Source organism: Hemiscyllium ocellatum, chromosome 11 (assembly GCF_020745735.1).
Source record: "Hemiscyllium ocellatum isolate sHemOce1 chromosome 11, sHemOce1.pat.X.cur, whole genome shotgun sequence".
Taxonomy (NCBI): Eukaryota; Metazoa; Chordata; class Chondrichthyes; order Orectolobiformes; family Hemiscylliidae; genus Hemiscyllium; species Hemiscyllium ocellatum.
In genome coordinates this window covers 31,994,013-32,019,959 of record NC_083411.1, presented here as the reverse complement: position 1 = coordinate 32,019,959, position 25,947 = coordinate 31,994,013, and the positions used below count along the sequence as shown (strand labels likewise).

The following is a 25,947-nucleotide window of genomic DNA, read 5'->3' as shown; positions in this document are numbered from 1 at the left end:
TCAGTTCAGGTTAGTAATAGATGCGCCCTTAAGTTCAAGAAACCACAGAAATTCACCTTCTGAGCTGGCATATGACGATTAGCCTCTTATGAGCGCCACTGGCCTACCAACCATACCCCAGTACAAATCAAGAAAAGCAACAAAAATATTAACTGTAAAGCGTGGGAAAACATGCAAGATTAGCAGTTTTCGTTATGGAAACATCGTGCGCCTGAATAACTGAAACAACTTACTGAGGGAGATGAAATTCTGTGGGTAATTCAGGTTCAGCTATCATCTCCTACACATCTTCTGTGACAAAAATATACTTTATTTGTCTTCCCAAGTTCACAACAGCAGTGTGTTCAGTTCCAACCTAGTCACAGAACGAAAAACCTGAAAGGAAGAAAACATGAAACTGAATTTTTTTGACTTGCTCCCTTTTAGTTTCTCCACATTTATAGTTTACACTGATATATTGTCTCGTGTAGCACTCAGTCATACAGATCAGAAGCTCCAGGTTTATTCCCAGACAACGCTCCATTGATAGCAATTTGGGAACTAATTGGGTTTATGCCCTTGGTACATGGTAGCAAAGAAAAAATTAGTTAAGTTTCACTGCTGTTGATAAAATTAGAGCAAGATTTTCTCTGATGTGCGGCCTGGGCGATGACAGACTTAAAACAGCATGTAGTTATAGTTCCCCATCACTAAATGTCCACGATGATAATGCAAGAGTAGCCAATTTGAATTTGAAACAGTACTCTGGTAGGTAACAGTGCTTTGAGGAGGATGAAGACAGGAGTCATAGTCTGATTTCTTTTTTAAGAAATTTCAATAGAATCTGTTCAAGAATAGCAAGACTGAGAGATCCATTAACTTCATATACCATACTAGTTTGACAAATTAACAGGTTCCTTGATGAATGCAGATGCAAAAAGCTTCCATAGTGGCAGCCAGCTAAGTAAAGTAGGATTTCAGTGCCACAGTTATCTTGACAGTATATTCTCAGAGATGGGAAAATATACCTGCAGCATTTTTAAAAGCCCATTAAAAACAAAAATCCTATTTTTTAATAACTGACCTAAGGCTGAAGCATTAACTTGCTGTCCATTCAAATTTCTCACTGCTGCGAACTTTGATGATCACTTGTCGCCATGTCCCACTCTTTTCCTAGTAACTTTGCCTTGTCACCACCAATGTTCAAGTGGCCAGCCATGGCATCAGCAGCTATCATGACAAAGCGGCACATCATGATATGAGAAGAGCAGTATGAAGACAGTTGGCTTAAAGCTTAAAAGAGGCAACCAAGACAAGGGAAGAGTCCAAGAATGAGTGGCAACAGAGTAGATTATTGGCACTGGAATAGTTAACTGGCAAACAGATCAAACAAAACAATGACGACCTAAAGGACACAAGCTAAGTGCAAAATGATGCTTTCTGAAAAGACAATTCAAAGTACTCAGTGAAGTATCAGTGTCAGTATAATCAGAGAAACAAAAACTGGTATAGAAAGAAAGAGTGGGGCGTCTGGGACTGTCAAAAGTGACCAATTGTTATTTTTTATAATCTGAATACACACATAGACAAGTATGCATGTATGGTCAAATGTACATTGACTGTGGGGGGCAAGAGACATGGAGGAAGCACAAGTAAGAGGGGAGTGCAACACATGAACATAAGCTGTTGATGTAAGCAACCCAAAAATCAGCAGATACCTGACAAACTCATTATTTTACAAGGCTCCTCATGCAACTACAAAGCTAACACGTTGTGTCCGTTACATTCTTTGGTGGATTGGTCTCTGAACAACTCAGGCGTTCAAAGGTCCCTCTGGATGATCAGGTCTCTGCCTTCCTTCTCACCTTAAGTCTACTGTGGACCCATGTTCCAGATATGGCTACACATTGCCCTCCCCCACTTAAAAACCTGGTTGCATTTCCCTGGTTCACAGAGGAAGATGCAAGGCTAACAGAGCTTGATGTACAGGCAACCCAATGTTCAAATTGCTACTGAAAGCCAAGAATAAAGCAGAACAGATTAAGATGGAGCTACCAAGTCTGAGAGTTAAACATAAAAAGATAGGTCAGATTTCAACATCTTAGTGGCTCCTAGAGAAATGATAGTGCTAGCCAGAGAGCTCAGGTGAAGACAACAGGAAGCAGAAACTGCATCAGCTTACGGAGGACTCTAATGGCTGCAGTCATTAAAGAACACGGCACTGCAAGTCATGTAGCATCCATGGCCAAATTGTTACAGGAGTAAGAGGGACACAAATCACAATTTCCACAGATGAGACAAATAGATAGGTCAATCAAAAAGTAAAAAAAAGGGTCTGCAAACATACACATCTTTACAAAGTGAGCAGTCATATTTTATGGTTTCAATAGCAGCAATTCCACAATAATGCAAAATCCAAGCAACAATGGTTTCCCCTCTCAGGATGATCTTAACATAAGTAAAAAACTTCGATTCATTTTACACTTGAAACATAGGAAAAAGGCCTCAGCAGCAAAAAAATTCGTAAAGGGATACCCATCAAAAACAATTGGATCGCTCATTTTGTATTTGTGCCATTTCACACCAATCTTCAACTCAACGTCATTAGCATGTGTAAGCCTTCAATAGATGATGTGAATAATATTTCAATTAAGAGTCAGAGTCATAGATATGTACAGCACGAAAACAAACCCTTCGGACCAAATTAGTCATGCCGACCAGATATCCCAACTCAATCTAGTCCCACCTGCTAGTACCTGACCCATATCCCTCCAAACCCTTCCTATTCATATACACATCCAGATGCATTTTAAATGCTGCAATCAAACGAACCTCCACCACTTCCTCTGGCAGCACATTCCATACACATACCACCCTCTGCGTGAAAACGTTGCCCCTGAGGTCTCTTTTATATCTTTCCCCTCTCACCCTAAACCTATGCCCTCTCGTTCTGGACTCCCCCACCCCAGGGAAGAGACTTAGTCTATTTATCCTATCCATCCCCCTCATGATTTTATAAATCTCGATAAGGTCACCCCTCGACCTCCAACACTCCAGAAAAAAAACAGCCCTAGCCTATTCAACCTCTCCCTATAGCTCAAATCCTCCAACCCTGGCAACATCCTTGTAAATCTTTTCTGAACTCTTTCAAGTTTCACAACATCCTTCTGATAGGAAGGAGACCAAAACTGCACGCAGTATTCCAACAGTGGCCTAACCAACGTCCTGTACAGCTGCAACACAACCTCCCACTCCTGGACTCAATATTCTGACCAGTAAAGAAAGCATTCCAAACACCTTCTTCACTATCCTATACACCTACAGCTCTACTTTCAAGGAGCTATGAACCTGCACTCCAAGGTCTCTTTGTTCAGCAACACTCCCGAGGATCTTACCATGAAGTGAATAACCCCTGCTAAGATTTGCTTACCCAAAATGCAGCACCTCACATTTATCTGAATTAAACTCCATCAGCCACTACTCAGCCCATTGGCCCATCTGATCAAGATCCCGTTGTAATCTGAGGTAACCTCCTTCGCTGTCCACTACACATCCAATTTTAGTGTCATCTGCAAACTTACTAACTACACCTCTTATGCTCGCATCCAAATCATTTATATATAAATGACGAAAAGTAGTGGACCCAGCACCGATCCTTGTGGCACTCCACTGTTCACAGGCCTCCAGTCTGAAAAACAACCCTGCCCCACCACCCTCTGTATTCTATCTTTGAGCCAGTTCTGTTTACGTCACACTGCATTGCAAACCAGCCATCCATATCTAACTCTGGTCCCTGAAGCCTCCATGATTTTGATTGCTCAACCTCCGATGGACATGGCTTCAGGGCAAAGCCCTCAATTCTGGAATTCCCTACCTTTTTCTTCTCCTTGAACATGCTTCTTAAAATCTGCTCTAAGATCTCATTTCAATTTTTACTTACATGAACAATAGGCCACTCCATCATCCAATAAAATTATGGCTGATTTGTTTATATTTTGAATTCCACTTTCCCATCTACCTCTGCTAACTTTAGATTCCCCCTGCCCAACAAATACCCATCTACTTCTAACTTACAAATATTCAATGACTCTACTTTCACCACCTTCTGAAGCAAAGTGTTCCAAAGTTGCATAACCTTCTGAAAACAAATCCTCTCCATCTCTGTCCAATGAGGGTTACTCCTAATTTTAAAAATCTTGCCCAAGCTTTGGGCTGAACCACAAGACAAAAGACCCTTTCCATATCCACCTCATGAAAATCATTCTGGATTTTATGCATTACGATTAAATCATCTCTCAATGTTCTAAACTTCTTTATTCCCAATTCCTCCGCCTCCGCCGTATCTGCTTCCAGGAAGACCAGTTCCACCACAGAACACACCAGATGGCCTCCTTATTTAGAGACCGCAAGTTCCCTTCCCACGTGGTTAAAGATGTCCTCCAACGCATCTCGTCCACATCCCGCACCTCCGCCCTCAGACCCCACCCCTCCAACTGTAACAAGGACAGAACACCCCTGGTGCTCACCTTCCACCCTACCAACCTTTGCATAAACCAAATCATCCATCGACATTTCTGCCACCTCCAAACGGACCCCACCACCAGGATATATTTCCCTCCCCACCCTTTCTGCCTTCCGCAAAGACCGTTCCCTCCACGACTACCTGGTCAGGTCCACGCCCCCCTACAACCCACCCTCCCATCCTGGCACCTACCCCTGCCACCGCAGGAATTGCAGAACCTGCACCCATACCTCCTCCCTCACCTCCATCCAAGGCCCTAAAAGAGCCTTCCACATCCATCAAAGTTTTAGCTGCACATCCACTAATATCATTTATTGTATCGGTTGCTCCGATGCAGTCTCGTCTACACTGGGGAGACTGGGTGCTTCCTAGCAGAGCACTTTAGGGAATATCTCTGGGACACCCGCACCAATCAACCACACCACTCTGTGGCCTAACATTTCAACTCCCCCTCCCACTCTGTTGAGGACATGGAGGTCCTGGGCCTCCTTCACCACCGCTCCCTCACCACCAGACGCCTGAAGGAAGAACGCCTCATCTTCCGCCTTGGAACACTTCAACCCCAGGCCATCAATGTGGACTTCAACAGTTTCTTCATTTCCCCTTCCTCCACCTCATCCCAGTTCAAAGCTTCCAGCTCAGCACTGTCCCCATGACTTGCCCTACCTGCCTATCTTCTTTTCCACCTATCCACTCCACCCTCTCACCCCCCCCACCAACTGATCACCCTCATCCCCTCCCCCACTCGCTTATTGTACTCTATGCTACTTTCTCCTCACCCTCACCCTCCTCTCACTTATCTCTCCACCCTTCAGGCTCTCTATCTGTATTCCTGAAGGGCTTTTGCCCGAAACATCGATTTTACTGCTCCTCGGATGCTGCCTGAACTGCTGTGCTTTTCCAGCACCACTCTAATCTAGACTCTGGTTTCCAGCATCCGCAGTCATTGTTTTTACCCCCCAAATTAAATGCCCATGGAATTCAAGGTTAAGTGGCACTTCTATTCCAAAACTGGTTAAAAGGCATTAAGCAATGAGTGACAGTGGAGGAACATTTTTGTGACTAGAAGTTTGTTCCAGTTGGCTCTGCAGGCTCAGTGCAGAGGCTTTTGCTGCTTCTGGTGTACATTAATGATTCAAACTTCAGTGCAGAATTTGCAAATCACATGAAAATTAGTTGACTGGTAAACAATGGTGCGCACAACTGTAAAATATAGGACAATATCAATGAACTGATCAGGTGGGTACATCAGTGACAAATGGAATTCAATGTGGAAAAATGTGAGGTAATGGACTCTGGGAGAGATAATAAGAATTCCACTATAAATGCTAAGATTCTGGAAAATACATCAGATTAGAAAGACTTTGGCATGCATGCCCACAAATCCCTCAAGGTCACAGAGCAGGTAGATAAGATGGTTAAGGTAAATGGGATACTACCTTTATTAGCATAGATAGAGAATAAAGAGAGAAAGGAAATGTATGAAATGCAAGTTGGGCCACAACTAAAGTCCTACAGCCATGTCTGGCTACCACATTACGCAAAGGATGTGACTGCATTTGAAATTGTGCACAGCAGATAAACCAGAATATTGCCTCAACTGGATGGCCTGAACTCAGGAGAGCTCAGATAGGCTGGGGTTATTTTCTTTGGAGCAACAAAATTTGAGAGGACTGAAAGACATACATAAGACTATGAATGGCATAGGAAAGCATATTGCCATAATTAAAAGGGTCAATAATAAGGGGACATTGATCTAAAGATTGACCTTAAGAAAGCTAAAAGGGGTTTAGGAGAATTCATTTTCACACAGAGGGTTGTGAAAGTCTGGAATTCACTGCCTGAAAGGATGGCTCAGTCAGAAAATCTCAGATTTGACCAGGATTCAGATATTCACTAGCAGTGCAATGGTCTCCAAACCTATAGGCCAAAAGCTGTAAAATCAGATTCCTCTATGCAGATCTTTGCAGATTGGCACTTCTATAACAAGCCTCCTTCTGTGCTGCAAGTATCTACAAGTCTATGAGTCCATACTTCAGTCAAATTCTTGATGAGTACACTGTCGTGTTTCACCAAGACATCACAAGGTGAATATGAGGAATTAAAGCATCTCTCAAAACCCTGTGACGATACCAACTTTGTTCACACACTGTACTGAAGTCTCCAAGGGTTACAATTCAGTCGAGTAAAAAGTGAGGTCTGCAGATGCTGGAGATCAGAGCTGAAAATGTGTTGCTGGTTAAAGCACAGCAGGTCAGGCAGCATCCAAGGAACAGGAAATTAGACGTTTCGGGCCAGAGCCCTTCATCAGGAATGAGCCCTTCATCCTCATTCCTGATGAAGGGCTCTGGCCCGAAACGTCGAATTTCCTGTTCCTTGGATGCTGCCTGACCTGCTGTGCTTTAACCAGCAACACATTTTCAGCTTACAATTCAGTCCCCCATTTCAGTTGCAAATGTTGTAATAAGTGTAGTATGCTGAATTCTTAAATAAATCATTATTTGGGGCGGGTAGAAAAAAAACTAATCCGAGTCCTCTGATCTCTGGATCTTGATGCAAGAAATATCATTAAAAAGTGCAGTTCGACACTACAGATATCCTGAGCCACTTATGTGGAAATTGCCGGCAAAAGATTAATGGATCAATGAGCAATTCCTGTATTTCCTCGAACTCTGAGAAGGAACATAATTCTGAGTTTCTACTTTTCACTTTAAAATGATTCCCCCGTAGTCTTTAACTAAAGCAAACAGTGAATTTCTGTTTATCTTATACACTTCTATTATTGAGCCCTCAACCTCCTTTGTTCCGAAGAAAACAATACGAGCTTATTCAGCCTCTAAGTTGTTCAAATACTCCATCCCAAACATGTTCTTTGCATCCCTTCTGGTGCAATTTGTTTATTGTCACTGAGCAAATAAGTGTTTGAATATATGTAAGTGTATATATGTGGTGAGGTGAAGGTGGTATGTTGGTAGTATAATATATAATCGGGTGTGTAGTCATGTTGTGGAAATGATACGGTCTGGTCAGGAGAAATAGTCAGAGATGGTTGGGGTGAAGTGGTGTAAGTTGTGTCATTATCAAATATTAGAATTAGTTTTGAACTGTCTTTCATTTCCTGTGAAACTACTCAGGCTAATTTCAGATAGTTCTATTATACTGAATAGTTACTCAGGAAATGACAGAATTTCAGGATAATTTCATTTGGCTCTATTATACTGAATAGTTATTCAGGAAATGACAGTTTAAAACTAATTCTAACATTGGATAATGACACAACTTGTATCACTTCACCCCAACTGTCTCTGTACTCCTTCTGACCAGACCTAATTATCTCCCCAACATGACTACATCACCCAACTACATATTATGCTACCTACATACCACCTTCACCTCACCCCATATATCCACCTACGTATATTTAAGCACTAATTTGTCCAATGACATTCAAACAAATTGCATTGGAGAGGATGCAAAGGATATTCACCAGGACACTTCCTGGGATGGAGTACTTGAACAATTAACAGAGAATGGATAAGCTTAGATTGTTTTCTTTGGAACAAATAAAGTTGAGGGCTCTATGATAAAGGTGCATACGATTATGAGGTAGTGGTCAGGGTGAACAGAAACCAGCTGCCTCCTTTAAGATTCACTAAATAAGCGGGCATCATTTTAAAGAAAAAGTTAAGTGGTTTAGTGGGGGTTTGAGGAAAACCTTTTTCACCCAGGAATGGTGGCCTGGAATGCACCAGAGGACAGTTGAACCTCACCAGCTTATGAAACACTTGGATGAGTGTTAGAGGCAATGGGCTTGGCACGGGAAAGTGAGACTTGTGTAGGTAGTAGTATATATCAGGAGGTAAAACTTGATGAGCTGAAGTGTGCCTTCTGCACTGTATGATTCTATTAGACATTTAAACTTTTCATATGGCAACTTGTGAAAATAGTCCTGACTTGGCCCCGACTTTACTCCAAAGTTCGGAGAGGGAAAATGAGCTGTGCATTTCTCTGAAGTGTGTAGCAAAATTGGGAGGGGGAAATTTTCAATTCCAACTACCATTACTGCTGCTCGGAGATGTTGGGGCCAATGAGAAAATAGAAACTAAGTTTAATGCAAAATTAATAAAATACAAAATAATTCAGCAATATTGCAAGTGCAGACGACACCATTAGGAGTAGTTTTAAAACAGATGCAGAGTCAGATAGCACACAGAAATAGATCTTTCACTCAATTCACCCATGCCGAACAAGCTTCCAAAACTGAACTAGTCCCATTTTACTGCATTTGGCAGGGATCCCTCTAAATCTTTCCTATCCATGTCCCAGTCTTTTCAATGTTGAAACTCTATTCAGCTCTACCACTTCTTCTGACTGATCATTCCAAACATGCCCCATCCTCTGTTTTATGGGCGGCACGGTGGCACAGTGGTTAGCACTGCTGCCTCACAGCGCCTGGAGACCCGGGTTCAATTCCCGACTCAGGCGACTGACTGTGTGGAGTTTGCACGTTCTCCCTGTGTCTGCGTGGGTTTCCTCCGGGTGCTCCGGTTTCCTCCCACAGTCCAAAGATGTGCGGGTCAGGTGAATTGACCATTCTAAATTGCCCATAGTGGTAAGGGGTAAGGGATAATGTAGGGGTATGGGTGGGTTGCGCTTCGGCGGGTCGGTGTGGACTTGTTGGGCCGAAGGGCCTGTTTCCACACTGTAAGTAATCTAATCTAATCTAAAAAGTTGCCTTTCTGGTCCCTTTTAAAACCTTTGCCTCTCAGTTTAAACCAATGCCCTCTAGTACTGGACACTTTGACCCTGGGGAAAAGATCTCAGCTATTCACCTTATGTATGCCCCTCATCATTTTATGAACTTCTATAAAAGTCACCCCTCAGCTTCCTATATTCCAGGGAAATGTGTCCTAGCATATCCAGCCTATTGTTATAACTCAAACCTTCCAGTCTCAGAAACATCCTTGTAAATCTTTTCTGCACCCTTTCCAGCTTTTTAACATCCTTCCTGGTGTTTCAAAGGAATAAAAACATTACTGTTTCATCTTAATTGCCCAGGTTTCAAAAATATACTCAAGGTTCAATGTGTAACACACTCAGCAGTTCAAAATAATCAATTCAAATATAATATACTACGGCAAAGAGAAAATGTTCTGTGTATAAAGGATAGAAAATATAACTGTACAAGTATCAAAATGACAACAACAAGGTTTGTCCAGCAAGTTATTTCTCAGTTATTTCTTTGAAACAAATGACAAGTGGCTCATGCCTACATTCATAGAACATGAAGAAATGATTTTTGGGCTTCACAGGCTGAACATAATTTTCTCTATGACAATTCGAGGTACCAAATTTTCTACTTAAACAATGCTTTACACATGAGTATTCTCTTCCTATACAATTAAATTCTTCCAAGTTTTTCTCTCATTGTTTATTGTGCATATTCCAAAATGGAAGGCATTACTTCAAAGCTGCTCTTTTTCAAGGTTGATCAGTCACAACTTTCTATTACATATGTGAAAGTAAATTATAGCAGAGTACACTGAAGGAAATCGTTGGCCATCAACTTCAACAACAAAAAGAGTGCTGGAGAAGCTATCCAGCATTTGTGGAGAGAAAACACTCAATATTTCCAGTCCAGTGGCCCTTCTTCAGAACTTCATCCAGGTAATGCAGTATACCATCAGCAGAAGCAGGATTGCAGTCAACCACAATGTGTGGTGCTATTGCCCAACATATCCTTGGCTCCACCATAATTGTCAACCCAAACAATCAAATCTGCTTCGAAGAGTGCAGATGATCTACTAGCACCAGGCATACCTAAAAATAAACTACAAGAGAGGACTACTTCCATGCCACGTAATCAAAGTATCATGCAACAGACAGAGCTAAGCAACCCCACAATTAACTGATTAAACCTGAATTCCAGCCACATCCAGTGACTGGTGGTAGATGATTAAACATCAAGAGTAACAAGCTCAAATCCTCCCTCACTCAATGAGGAAGATTCAATTTGTTATTTTCCAGTCAACACCAACACATCTACTACCCCATGAGCCACCTCTTCTGAAACTCCATCAGTTTGCTCTGTCCCATCTTCCCTGATTGTAATTTCACCAAGTTCCTCTCTTTCTTCCACCTCCTGAAACAGATGTATCACTTAAAGGTTTTTTGCAATCTACAGTGAAGCTAAATATTAATTCATTTCATCCACTATTTCCTTATCCTGTACTAATAATTTCTAATTCTCATTTTTTTATGGACCAACATTCACTGTATTTACACTCTCACTTTTTAAAATAACTATGGAAACTCTTTACACCATTAGGTTTCTTGCTGGCTTCCTTTCACACTCTAATTTCTTTCTCCTGATTTTAATTATCTTCTGTTCTTCTTGATGTTCTGTTCACTCTGCTGACCTATCAATGAACTTTGTACACTTTAATGCTTTCCTTACCTTCTTTAGTTAACCACGGTTAGCGGGTAATCCACGGAGAAGTTTCTTTATAGGAGCAACATACTTATTATGAACATCTGGACATATCTCCTTAAATGTCTTGCCAAAACTGTTTGATGATGTATTACACAGCGTAGTTCCCAGTTATTTCAGCTTGCTCAGCTTTAATACCCACAAGTTGCCCCTACTGAAATTTAAAATTCTGATCTTAAGACCTACTCAGGTAGAGAATTGTTTGAAGTTTTATCATATATAGGGAGTTGTTAAGCAGACATTTAGCATGCTTGATGCCATTTGATATAGGAGTTCAGACATCATGTTGAGGTCGTACAGGATGTTGGTGAGGCCTCTTCTGAAGAAGGTTTAGAAGAGATTTACCATGATTTTGCTGAGAATGGAGGGTTTGAGTCATAAGAGGAGATTGGGACTTATTACATTGGAGCATAGGAAGTTGAGTAATGACCTTATAGAAATTCATAAAATCATGAGGGGCATGACTAAGGTGAATGGCAGGTATCTTTTCCCTAGGTTGGGGAATTTCAAGACTGGGGGCAAATTTTTAAGGTGAAAGGAGAAGGATTTAAAAAAAAAGAGGCTTTTTTTTTTAAAAACACAAAGCGGTTCATGGGTGGAATTAACTTCCAGAGGAAGTGGTGGATGCAGATACAGTTACAATGTTAAAAAGATATTTACTTAAGTACATGAACAATAAATGTTTGAAGGGCTATGGGGCCAGTGCAGGCAGGTGGGCCTAGTTTAGTTTGAGATTATGGTCAGCAATGGAGTGGTTGGACTGGAGGGTCTGCTCCTGTGCTATACAATTTGATGACTCTACTCTACTGCCTTTCAAAATGAGTGCAAAATGTAATTGTATTGTGGTGGCTGCTATCTTGGAGTGCTTTTACTGTTGATCATTTATGAATTCTATCACATTGGTGATGCTATGTCAAAGTATAATGTGCTCTCGAGATAGTTCCAGAATTTGCTGTCCGGAAGAATCCATCTCCAAAGTATTTGATGAACCTGTGATTATTCCCATCCCTTTATCACGAAAACTCAACATTCGTGTGTGCTTACTTCATTCTACATTATGGTTACGATCAGGGGGCCTACAGTCATCCCTGCTCGTGACTTTTTTTCATATTCAGTACTATTCCATATCTCCACTTAAAATGTTTCCAAGATTGCCAAACCAAGATCATTTCTTTTTGTACAAATGCCATCCTTGATTAACAATGCTACCTTTTCACCTTTACCAAACATGAATCATCTCACATCATTGTAAAATTCCAGGTCTCATGTAGCCTCTCTCTGGTCAATGCCTGAATATGTTGTTCTGCGAAACTATTCTGAAATCATTAAGAAGTCTCCCACGCTACCTTTACCCAAGTAGACTACAATCTCCGATGATTACTATTGTGCCTTTGTGACAAGTTGTCATTACTTCTTTCCTCATATCCCACCCTGTACAGTTTCTGTTCTGGGAACTGCACACAATGTGGAGAATTGACTTCACACCCGACAATGGCTAACATGGGAAATTAGGGATAGTATTAGATCTAAGGAAGGGGCATACAAATTTGACCAAAAAAAAATGAGGATTTGCATCAGTTTAATTATCAAAGAAGGGCAATGGAATAATTAGGACGGAAAAATAAGTATAAAGAAAATTTGCAAAACCTACAAACCGATTGTAAACACTTCAACAGACACATGAAGAGAAAAAGATTAGCGAAGACAAATTTCTCACAGAAACCAATCAAATTCCAACAAGGCAAGAGGGGAAACAGAGAATGGATGTCCCTGATAACCAGGAAGTTGAGAAATGGGTTACATTTCAAGGATATACCGCAGACCACTTGATGGGGAGAAATTTCTTCACCCACAGAGAGTTGAGCCTGTGAAATTATCTGTGCAGAAAGCAGTTTGAGGCCAAAACATTGAACTAATTTCCCCCTTGAAAATACCCAAAGGGATCAAAGGGTCTGTGGAGAAAGCAGGAACAGGGTACGGAGTTAGATGATCAGCCACGACCATAATGAATGATGGATCAGACTCAATAGGCTGAATGGCCTACATCTTTTGTCTGTTTCTATGTACCTCAACCCAAACCACTTCCACATTCTAGTTTTCTGAACTTAAATGACCTCTATTTACTGTATTAACACCATCATTAACTAATGCAACATCTTCCACCATTTCCTAGCCTATGTCCTTCCTGAAGATTCAGATCCCAATCCATGTCATCCTGTAGCTTTCTTTGTTATGGCTACCAGATTGCATTTACTCATTTCTATTTGTGCTTGAAGTTCATCCTATTTTTTGTTGAATACTAGGTCCATTCTGATAAAGAGCCTTCAGTTATTTCTTTTGCTGTTTTTGTAAACTCATCAATTCATCTTGGAATTCTACTTTATATCCCTTCCTGCCATGGGCTGTTCATCATTTATGCCATTCGCTTTCACCTCGATTCTATCTTCCATTTACAATCTTCACAAATTTGATCCCATGACCTCTACTTTTTTTTTTAAATCCTCTCTTTTTCTCCAGTTAGCAAGAACACTAGCCCCAGCACAGTTCAGAAATCCGACCGTACTGCTGCAGCTGCCACATTTCATGCTCCGATGTGCTGGAATCCTCCAATTGAAGCATCTCCACAAGCATGGAAGTGTTATCAGTTTTGTTAAGTATTTAACTGCACTTATCCAAGAATTCAGATTTCTCCATGGAGCAATGTACAAGGACAAACTTAGGTTGGAGTTTACTGAAGGAGATTTTGGATAACTGGCTTATTTCCGCTCAACTTGGAGGGGGCGAAGTGGTCACTAATGACTGTGGATTTAAGGACTTTACTGAACACTTTTCTTCACCCACACGGGAGGATTTTGCAGATCCTATTTATGAGATGGACTAGCAATTTTTGTTGTCATAATCATTGAATGCAGTGTGTCAATAACTTGCTTAAAGACTGGCTGGCAGATTCTTATGAATAAGCCGATAGTGCCTTTTTGGTGGATATGGAATGTAAATGAGGGAATGAGATACTAAAGGGTTAATTTGCTCTGCTGACCTGCAGGAAATTGGATGTCGCTGGGGGGGTAGAGTGGTATGCTTAATCTTAGAGTGGTATATCTCTGACGTACAAGTAGAATGCAAGGAATTTACATTCCCCTCTCTTGCCATTCAGAGCCAATTGCACTGCCATTCCCTAGTTATTCAGACTAAAAGAATTTACATTATCATCCCCTATTCAGAATCAACAAGAATATTGCAATTAAAATTCTGAACACATCCTGAAGTTAAAAAAATGATTCACAACAGAACTATCATTGGAAACGATGTGATCTCACTGCATTGTCTTGAGTGGCATATGACTTTTGGGGGAGTGGCTGGGGGTTGGCTTGTGGGCATTACTGATTGTGATGTAAATGTCCCTTTTTTCAGAAAGCTTCTTTAGACACGCTTTGCAAGCATTGCAAAGCGTTAAGTAATCCTCCAACGCTTGTACTTGCTTAATAAGTTTTGACTGTTCACAAAAGTTGGCGCATTGCAGTTTCATAGAGTGTCGAAGAATCTCAAGAAAAAGAACCTAACAGGTCCAAAGGAAGAAAATGTCAACATATCTGGTGTACTGCATTGGTCGGAGGTCCTGCACAGTGAAGAAGTCTTGCTTGAATTTGTGTATGAAAATGTTGGCATATTGGAATTCAAATTTGGTCCCCATGGCTGTTCCAGGTATCTAGGAGAAAATGAGGACTTCAGATGCTGGAGATCAGAGCTGAAAAATGTGTTGCTGGAAAAGCACAGCAGGTCAGGCAGAATCCAAGAAGCGGGAGAATCGACGTTTCGGGCATAAGCCCTTCTTCAGGAATGAGGAAGATGTGCCAAGCAGGCCAAGATAAAAGGTAGGGGGGAGGGACGTTGGTGGAAGGAGGTCAAGGTGAGGATGATAGAGGCGGAGGGGTCGGGAAGAAGATTGCAGGTCAAGAAGGCGGTGCTGAGTCAGAGGGTTGGGACTGAGATGAGGTGGGGGGGAAATGAGGAAGATGGAGGAATCTGCATTCATCCATTGTGGTTGGAGGGCTCCTAAGTAGAAGATGAGGCGCTCTTCCTCCAGGCATCGTGTTGCCATGGTCTGGCGATGGAGGCGGCCAAGGACCTGCATGTCCTTGGCAGAGTGAGAGTGGGAATGGGAATTGGTGTTCAGCCACGGGGCGGTTGGGTTGGTTGGTGCAGGTGTCCCAGAGGTGTTCTCTGAAACGTTCCACAAGTAGGCGACCTGTCTCCCCAATGGAGAGGAGGTCACATCGGGTCGAGCGGATGCAGTAAATGGTGTGTGTGGAGGTGGAGGTGAATTTGAGACGGATATGGAAGGATTCCTTGGGGCCTTGGAGGGAAGTGATGGGGGAGGTGTGGTCGCACATTTTGCATTTCTTGCGGTTGCAGGGGAAGGTGCCGCGAGTGGAGGTTGGGTTGGTGGGGGGTGTGGACCTGACGAGGGAGTCACGGAGGGAGTGGTCTTTCTGTAATGCTGATAGGGGAGGGGATGGAAATATAGCCTTGGTGGTGGGGTCTGTTTGGAGGTTGGTGGGGTGGTAGGTGAGGACCAATGGGGTTCTGTCCTGGTGGCGATTGGAGGGGCGGGGTTCAAGTGCGGAGGAGCAGGAAGTGAAGGAGATGCGGTGGAGAGCATCGCCAACCACGTCTGAGGGGAAATTGCAGTCTTTGAAGGAGGCCATCTGGGTTGTTCGGTATTGGAATTGGTCCTCCTGGGAGCAGATGCGGCGGAGGGGAAGAAATTGGGAATATGGGATGGCATTTTTACAGGGGGCAGGGTGGGAGGAAGTGTAATCTAGGTAGCTGTGGGAGTCGGTCGGTTTATAGTAAATGTCTGTGTTGAGTCGGTCGCCCGAGACAGAAATGGAGGTGTCTAGGAAGGGGAGGGAGGAGTCGGAGACGGTCCAGGTAAATTTGAGATTGGGGTGCAAGGTGTTAGTAAAGTAGATGAACTGTTCAACCTCCTCGTGGGAGCACGAGTTAGCACCGATACAGTCATCGATGTAGCGGAGGAAAAAGGTGGGGGGTGGTGCCAGTGTAACTGCGGAAGATGGATTGTCCCACATATCCGAAGAGGCAAGCATAGCTGGGGCCCATGGCTACTCCTTTGGTTTGGAGGAAGTGGGAGGATTGGAAAGAGAAGTTGTTCAGAGTGAGGACCAGTTCAGTCAGTTGAAGGAGGGTGTCAGTGGAAGGGTACTGGTTGGGTTGGCGGGAAAGGAAGAAGCGGAGAGCTTTGAGGCCTTCGTGATGGGGGATGGAGATGTATAGGGACTGGATGTCCATGGTGAAGATAAGGCTTTGGGGGCCGGGGAAGCGAAAATCATGGAGGAGATGGAGAGTGTGGGTGGTGTTCCGAACGTAGGTGGCGAGTTCTTAGACTAAGGGGGACAGGACCATGTTGGGGTATGCAGAGATGAGTTCGGTAGGGCAGGAGCAGGCTAAGACAATGGGTCAGCCGGGGCAGTCAGGTTTGTGGATTTTGGGCAGGAGGTAAAAACGGGCGGTGCAGGGTTGTGGGACTATGAGGTTGATGGCAGTGGATGGGAGATCCCCTGAGGTGATAAGGTTATGGATGGTCTGGGAGATGATGGTTTCGTGGTGGGAGGTGGGGTCATGGTCAAGGGGGCAATAGGAGGTGGTGTCCACGAGCTTGTGTTTAGCCTCAGTAATGGAAAGATCGGTGCGCCAAACTACCACCACACCTCCCTTGTCTGCCGGTTCGATAGTGAGATTGGGGTTGCTGCAGAGGGAATGGAGGGCTGCACATTGCGAGGGTGAGAGGTTGGAGTGGTTAAGAGGGGTGGACAGGTTGAGGCGGTTAATGTCACGGCAGCAGTTGGCTATGAAGAGATTGAGGGCAGGTAAGAGGCCAGGACGGGGTGTCCAGGTGGATGGAGTGTGTTGGAGGCAGGAGAAGGGGTCGTCAAAGGCTAGACCTGGTTGAAGAAGTAGGCGAAGATTGCTGAAGAATGCTGCCTGACCTGCTATGCTTTTCCAGCAACACATTTTTCTGTTCTGTTCCAGGTATCTGGATAAAAAAACTGGTTGTTGAAGGTGATGACCTTGTGGTCAAGCATGAAGCGGACGAGATGTAGGGTGGCATCTGGATATTGACAGCGATTGGTATTGAGTACTCAGACTTGTTGCAGCGATGTTCAGATGAAGAAGAACTCAACAGACACCTAAAGAGTTAAGGATGCCCTCACAGGAAAAAATATGGTGCTCAACTCATCGATTGCCAGTTCCAAAGTGCCACAATGAAAAACTGCAACAACCTCCTCAGAGGATTACTGATTACTTTGGTTAAACCGTTGGTATGTAACTTTCATACCTATAATGTCAATCCAGTCATTTGTTTGCCGTCAGCACCACCTTTTTTTTTACAATTTTTTTTGTTATTATCTATCCGCTTAATTTAATCGGATTGTAGGTCAATCTTCGGTTGATATTCAGCTATCGACACTTTACTCACACCGTCTAAAACCCTTGGGTCACCTGCATAGACTTATTATTCAACACTTCACTCACACTATTCTGATGATCTTTCGATCTCTCTGCCCATAAAATCTGTGTTGTGTGCTTCCTTCTCACTTCACCTGACGAAGGAGCTATGCTCCAAAAGCTGGTGATTTCAAATAAATTCATGGGACTATAACTTGGTGTTGAGGGATGTGTGACTTTCCAAAGCAGAACATGGTCTGACTCTCAAGTTTGTGATATCTTTGGATTCACACAAAGTGAGCTAGACTTTCAGGATCATACTCATGCTGTCACAGTTAAAATGCCAAAGAAGTGACATTGTCAAAAGCACTGAATGAAATTCATGCCCAAAACATAAACTGATCTTTCTCTTGCAATTGTTCGCAACATTACCATTCAATTCTAATTTTTATTTTCAGCATTCGCCCTCTTATTTCAAAATACTTTAATAACAAATGGTTCATACCAAGCTATTAAATGTATGAAATCCAATCAGATTTGTGCTAAATGTATCACAACAGAAAGGGTTTTTAACCACATTTTCAACAGATCCTTCCACTTTCTTGAGAAAATTAGTGTTTGCTAATGTCAACATGCAAGGTAAAGAAGATTAATATGATTACTTAAAAAAAATTAAAAATCGCACTTGTTTGAAGGTACGTGCAAAATAATAATGCGACTTATCAGACTTTGTTTCAAATACAATTTGGCAGTATCAAAGTATCCATGCTTGAAAATGCACATTTATAAACTTTGTATAATTATCTACTTGCATTCCATCTCAACATTAAAATTAATTTGATCCAAGTGCAGTAAAGACCAATTTCCTAACTTGTCCCAAGAGAACTGGGCAAGACCTTGGCAAGATGAATGAGATTGATTTGAGAGTCCCTTACTTAGTCCACCTGGGTAATGGTAAAGGTGCTAGAAAGCTGGTGACAAATATTTACATGATGAAAATTATGGAGAAAATTCAAAATTATTACGTTACACAGGAATTGCATTCAATGATATTTGAACTGACATGACATTCAAATCAGATTTAAGAAGTAAATAATAATTCATGGTGCTGTTTTAGGATAGCAAAACACTGTTGCTCTTGAAATATAATGATGGAATATACAAGTTTTCTTCCAACTTGGGTTCAAATCACAAACAACTTCTTACTAGATTCAAGACTCTCGTGCAGACAAGGAGGAGGACAGAACATTAAATAATGTACCGCCAGTTTAAAAATGACAGACTCTATGAATGATTATGTTTACAGAAGGAATTAATATTCGGTAGATTTTCAAATGCCTTGCCTTAAGTCAGTATTTAGCCTATATAATTGTTCAAGTCCACCAACATCAAATGTGATATTTCACCTGACTTGCACACATGCACCCAGAAACAGAAAATGACCAACCTTGCTAACTTTCACTACAGCACACAGAAAGGCTGATACAACACAGGCTTTCCCCTCAGTGGCAATGCTGAACTGTTCATCTCTCAGTCTGACTTACCCTGTTCATTGGCTGCAGTAAGCGAACAGCAAAAACTTCCACTTGATCCTGCAGCAAGACCCAGCATCAGAACAAGCAAGGAAAATTTAAAAGGTTTCAAGGAACACTCCTCAGCGATAAGCCCCACACAGGCTACTAATCCCTATTCGGCCCAACCATCCCCTGCAGTCCAAGCTATTCTACTACTTGGAATAAAAGCCTGTTCTCTCCACTGATCAACCCCAATGTCGGAAACAGCACTGACAAAGAATCTTTTCTCCCAACTGACTGTAGTTTTTGACATAGGTCGGGATGAGAAGAAAGCATGGGTAGAGCAGCAGCAGAACTTGGAGCTCCAGACAAATCAAGAACAACTTTTTCATCACAATGACCAATCACCTATTTATTGCGTGGAAGGATGCATTAGTATTGGGCTAATTCCTTGATTTAAATCAGAGATGGCCAGGCAGTTTGAGGGAAAGTGGGTGCAATTTTGATTTAACTTCTATATTGTTTTACTAAATGACTTGGTAGAACCACCATTGTGATCTTTTCTGCAGTACATTCATCTGCTCCACAACTTCCAAATCTCAGTGTACGTTAGTTCACAAGTTGCATTGCTGTTTCAAACCTCAAAAATAGAGGTTTTTAGCATTGACTGTGACTGAGCAAAGAAATTCCAGGTCAAAGAGCGTGGTGCTGGAAAAGCAAAGCCGGTTACGCAGCATCCGAGGAGCAGGAGAGTCGACATTTCGAGCATAATCTCTTCATCAGGAATAAGGGGGGGTGACAGATTAATGTGAGGGGGGTGGGGTGGGGATAGCTGGGAATGAGAAAGCAAGATGAAGATGGGGTGAAGGGGATAGATCAGAGAGAAGGGTGGAGTGGATAGGTGGCAAAGATGATGGACAGGTAAGATGGTTCAAGAGCACTGTACTAGTTGGAAAGGTGGATCTGGGATATGGGGGAGGGACAGGAGATCAGAAAACTGGTGATATCCACATTGATCCCATGTGGTTGGAGGGTCCCAAGGGAGAAGATGAGGCATTCTTCCTCCAGGCGTCGGGTGGCTGGAGTTTGGAGGTGGAAGCAGCTCAAGACTTGCATGTCCTTGATGGAGTGGGAGTTAAAGTGCCATTGTTCTTCCAGATGGTTGTGGGTTTGGAAGGTGCTGTCTCTGAGATATGAAAGAGTTCCTTTGTTCTACTGACCTGCAGGAAATTGAATGCCCCGGTGGTAAGGTGTGTGCCTTTGTCTTGTAGTTATAACGTAGGTGGTTTACATGGCTATTTCCTTGCCATTCAGGAATGATTTATATTTTCATCCAGAAATCAATAAGAACATTACAGTTGTAATTAGACAACTCTACTATTGTTATGAAATACGATTTGCAACAGATTTGACCATTAAGGGATGATTTGCATTACACTGTTTCTGGAGATGGGGTGATCACTGCATTGCACCTCGGGTAACATGTGACTGTGAGGGAGTGGCTGGGGGTCGTCGTGAGTGGCATGTGACTGGGGGGAGTGGCCAGAGTATCTGGGAGCATTACCAACTGACCTTATAAAGGGGATGGGTATCCTTTGTTCGGGGCCTTTCTGATTCGACTTTGCATGCCTGCAAGGAGGTCAAGGGGTCACCTACTTGTACAAGCTTTAATAAACTGTTTGCAGAAATTGGTGTGTGCAAATTGCATCTTGTGTGTGAAACCTCAGGAAAAGAACATAACAAACACAAGAGCCTTGATGAATTTCAGCAGAGCATTTTGTAGATGGTACACAGGCTGCTACTATACGTCAGTGGCAAAAGGAGTGAATGGAAATGAGGTGAGGATCAAGTGGGTTGCTTTGGCTGAGATGACATGAAGCTTCTTGAGTAGTCCGTCAGCTGCACTCATCCAGACCAGTGAGGAGTATTCCATCATACTCTTGACTTGAGCCCTGTACACAGTTGATAGGCGTCAGGCAGTCTAGATATGTTGCACTATGTCCCGTATTCCGAGCCTCGTGGCCACATTTATACAACTAGTCCAGTTCGTTTCTGGTCAAAAGGTAACCCCCAAAATGTTGATAGGGATGAATGCAGCAATGGTAATGCTACTGAATGTCAAGGGATGATGGTTATGTTAATAGGCAAATGTTCCACCAAGAACTAAAATCCAAGCATCAAGTATCTCAACCACTTATTTTCACGTGCTTTTCTCAAAGGTTGGGTTGTCTAATTTTCAAAATATAAAAAGATCAAATTAATCATTGTCCTAAAAACAAACCACCATTTCATTTCTACAACTGAAATGGTGACAAACGCGCTTCTGTAAAATATCAAATTACATATTACTGCTGAACTTGAAATATTCCAACGTACAATCTTATAACACAGGAGGTTATTCAGTTCATCATGCATATAGTGACTCTTGGAAAGATTTTTTTTTAAAAACTCACTCGTGGGATATGGGTGCAGCTGGTTGGGCAAGCATTCACTGCCAATTCCTAGTCACCCTTGTTATGAAGGTGTAGAAGTATACTGTAACTTTAAAAGCGCTAAAAGCTAGCAGAACTACCTGACAGCACCAAGTGCTCTGAAGAAGTTACGATGTTACCTTTTGGTCCAGCAGTTGGAATAGCTGGTTGCCTGGAGACAAAAAATTTGAAAGCATTCAATCGGTACTCCAAAAGAGACACCAAACTCCAATCAAGTTTGAATTTAGTACATTGACAATATTAAAAGCCAATGACACAATGCCATGCTTTGGGATATAAGACCGGGAAAAACTTGAACAGTTGGGAGAGAATTACCAAGCTACCAGCATGTACAGACTGCACCCCCCCGCCCCCAAAAAATCTCTTCATTAAAAGGTACCTTTATCCATCAGCGACTTGTGAAACACAAATCCCTATGAAGAAGAAAAGACGACAGAAGATGATATCAAGACAAGATTCCACAGTTGGCTGGTTTTGAAGTTTGAATTTTTGGTAAATCTCAAACAGGAGGGTTATGTCAGACTAGTATTGTAGAAGGGGAAGGTAAAAGATAGGTAAGAGAAATGAGTTGTAAATAGTAGTTAATTTTCTCTATTATTCTTGAAATAAAGTTGATAATTTTTAGTTTCAATAGTTCTTGGTCTCTCCAATTTTCAGATTACTGTACAGGATAAATCTTTTCTGTGTTGCTGGTTTAAATTAAGCAGGAGGGTTTACTGTGTCATAACACCCTCAGAAGCTGGTAGTGAGCTCCCTTCTTGACCTGCTGCAGTAGGTAGACTCTTAATGCCATCATGAGGGAATCCCACTTACTCACTATGTATGCCATAACACCAATTTTATTACCTTGAAGTATTTAACCAATTTTCTTTGAAAAGTTGCCATTAAATTCTGTTTCCACAACACGTTTAGTAATCCATTGCATTTTAAAATTCTGATTTGAAGCCTGGTTCATTTGTCAATTATTTTAAACCTACATTCTCTTGCCACTATTTATTTTTGGCAGTGAAAACAATGTCTCAATCTACCTTACCAAAGTTTTCATAAATTTTGAACATCTCATCTTAACCTTTTCCATAAGAACAAAAAATCCCAGTTTCACGTACCTTTACAAATGACTGAATTCCTTACTCCTGGTATGGTACCAATGTGTTACATTTTAATCAGCACCACTTTGCTTCCAACACCTGAACATCTTTCTCAAAGTCTAATGCCTTGAGACAGACAATTTTCTAGCTGAGGTCTAACTAAATGGTTTTCACAGAGCTTCATTCCTTTTGTCATCTGATGTGTCTGTTCATACATTTCCAGGACCTTTTGCTTTTTAATTAAGTGCCTTATTGACCTGTTTTGCCACGTTAACAGATTTGTGTTATGAAACCCAGAAGTGTCTGCTCAATTCCACTGCACTGCCTGTAATATTTTTCAGTTTACTTTTTATTACAAATCCATATTCTTTCTCCCATAATGCTACACTTTAAACATTGCTATAGGAATGCCACCTGACCATTTTTACCAATCTGTGTCCTTGTGAAGTCTGTTTCTTTGATCCTCACCGTAAACTAGACTCTGCTTTGAGCAATCTTAAAACTTTGAAATTTTGCTTCTGGTACTTGAGTGCAAGTTATTGCTTAAAAGATTTCATGAAACCACATGCAGAAAATCTGAAATAGAAAATAAAAGTACGAAGAAAGAAAGAAAAACACTCAAACCCTCGACTGTCTTGTAGTTTCACAATCTTCATCCTTCTACTTATGCTGCAGTTACACAAAGACCTCCTGCCCTAACTGTAGATTGAATCCTCAGATAGATCTCACAGGTTTATTAAATTTAATTCACCGTAGTGTGCACCTTCACATCAATGGGTTATTTTGGTATATGATCAGATTTCACTTGCAAGGGAAATAATACAAACAGTATGAATGAGAAAAGTAGCATGCAACCTTTATTTTGCACATATTCCTATCAATTTGACTAGAACTTTTCTTGTTTACGCAGAGAAAATGTTAGTTTACCGTCTAATGTCAAACACATTGTTTCGTTACGCACCTGTGGGAAATGGACATTGTTGGCTGGCCTGCATTTATTGCCCATCCCCAAATGCCCTTGAGAAAGTGGCGCTGATGATAATGTGTATATGTGGACCCGTTTACCACAAGGTTTCATCCAATTCACCCACTATTTTCTCTCAAACTCTCTGGGGTCAACTGCGAGACTTTAAAATCCCGATGGGTTCTGTTCTGGTCAAATTACTTTTAGCAAGTAATTCCAATGAAGCTAATAATGTTGACACAAACTTCCTTTTAGGTGCGCTTTGCCCCGAGGCTATGTCATCCCAACCAGTAAGGTTAAACGTGGTCAATCAGAAGTCAAGGTTTTGGGTATTCTACCGAGCAGTCAGAAAAAATCTCTCACCCAGGACAGAGGGCGTCCTATCACCCTAACCCCTACCTCGGGAACACCCAAACTGATGTGGAAATTTCTTGGATTAATTAATTTCTGCAGGTAATGGATCCCAAATGCCACTTGCCTTACGAAAATCCTGAGGCCACTGGCATCCCCCAACATAGCCTCACGTTTCACTCTCAATTTGGAACAGCTAAATGCATTAGAGTCCTTACAGGCTGCCCTCCCTTCACCATGAGCGCTGGGTCAACCTTTACATGACCAACCTCTGTGTCCAACGTTGATTACTGCACATCTGCCATCCTAGCAAAGACCTATGGCTCATTTTTTGGCCCAATTCGATCCTGTCGCCCTCGGGTTTCTGCCCTGCACCCAGATTCTTTGTTTTTTACCTTATGGTCACTGCTGCAGCAAACCTGACCCTCCAGCAGATTGTCACTGTGTACTCTTCCCATATGATCGCAGCCCCTCTGACGACTCACCGGACAGAGATCTGACACAGGCATGCCTTAGCAAATGAGATAACCCGACTTCACAACCCTCTCTTGACCTTTGCCGACTGCATAACCATTAATTCTGCTACATTCGTTACTCATCCTCCCAAAGAACTCTCAGAACCCCCTCATTCACATCCAGAACTAAATCACTTCTTGACCAGCCCTCATCAAGATTTATCAACATGCCCTGGTCACCCGCGATCTTACGTTTTACTTTGCTGGCTCTGCTTCAGTTTCTACGGATGGCAGACGCCTCTCTGGTTATGCTGTTGTCTCCGACTCTGCTGCATTGTGCCCTGCTGTCTCTGTACCAAAAGCAGAAATTTGGTCTTAAGTCCTTCAGTCTTAACCCATGATTTTGGGACCCTGTGAGCTCAGAGAGGGTTCCGCACCTCCACAGGCACTCCCACCTCCAACACAGTGTATAATGAAAATCTCTTACGAGCCAACCTTCCCAAAAAGCGAGCCATCGAATGTGCTGCTCACCTTCACAACGATAGTGCTGTTACTGAAGGGAACACAAGGGCCAATCTGGCAGCAAAGCAGGCCGCAACCTCACAATCCTGGGTAGTAAACACTGGTGCACATGCTATGCGAGTTCTGCATGCCAAAGGAGGTCCAGACTTGTCCACTGTTTTACAGCTTCAGGGGGACGTCCCTGCTTATCCCAACATAAAGGATATGTTGAATACAATCCCATCCAGACAAACGTGCATCCCACAGACCCTTCTATCTTTACTCGCTGACAAACTACACACAGACACTCATTTGGGAAAGGAGGGAATGTGTGCACTCTTTAACGAGCATGGTGCAGCACACACCTAAATAGGGCAGCTTAACAAAGCACAAGACATGGTCTTGTATGCCAGAGGGTTAACCCAGGAAAATCGATTCAATGTATCAAAGGAAGAACTCCAACTCCAAGGGGCCCTTTCGACACTTTACAACTGGATTGCATGGAATTACGATTACAATGCTATAAATATTGCCTTGTTATCATAGATATATTCAGTAACTGGGTAGAAGCTTTCCCAACAACCAATAACAAGGCATTTACAGTGAGTCAAGTTCTCCTCAAAGAAACAATCCCCCACTTTGGTATACCTCAACGAATATCATCCAATAATGGACCACATTTTATTAGAAAGATCAACCAAGAACGGTGTACCATCCTCAACAGTGATCAACAGTTCCATTGTGCATACTATCCTCAGGCAGCAGGAATAGTAGACCGTGCTAACTTACTAAACTCACTCTCGAAACAGGACTAAACTGGCTAAAGGACCTGCCCCTCACCCTGTACGACATACACATTACTCCTCAAACCAGTACCGGTATCATAGCATCTGATCACCCTGGACGAATTCCATGGGATGGCAACTAGGCCCCACCAACCCAGATTGATTTGCATTTAATGGGAGATGAAATGCAGCATTAACTAACCATGTCTCAAGTCTTTCCACTCTCAGGTGAAGGAAAACACCAAACCAACCCCAACACGACAGTGACTGTGAAGGAATGGAAACTGATGAGTGGGTCTTAATCAAAGACTAGGAAAGGCCAAAGGTGGGACCCCGCT

General features: G+C 42.3%; 1 protein-coding gene across 5 annotated transcripts in view; it reads right to left on the bottom strand.

Moving 5' to 3' along the window:
- The window catches only part of stag2b (STAG2 cohesin complex component b), a 194,831-nt gene that overhangs the window by 125,018 nt on the left and 43,866 nt on the right, over positions 1 to 25,947 (bottom strand). For 4 of the 5 annotated variants that reach the window (XM_060832506.1, XM_060832505.1, XM_060832507.1 and 1 more), the window contains one exon: positions 234 to 375. The exons of the other annotated variant lie outside the window; for it this stretch is intronic. In XM_060832506.1, coding sequence (XP_060688489.1) covers positions 234 to 277 — 44 coding nt within the window. In that variant the 5' untranslated portion in view covers positions 278 to 375. The remainder of the gene's footprint in view (positions 1 to 233; positions 376 to 25,947) is intronic. 5 annotated transcript variants of the gene reach the window in all.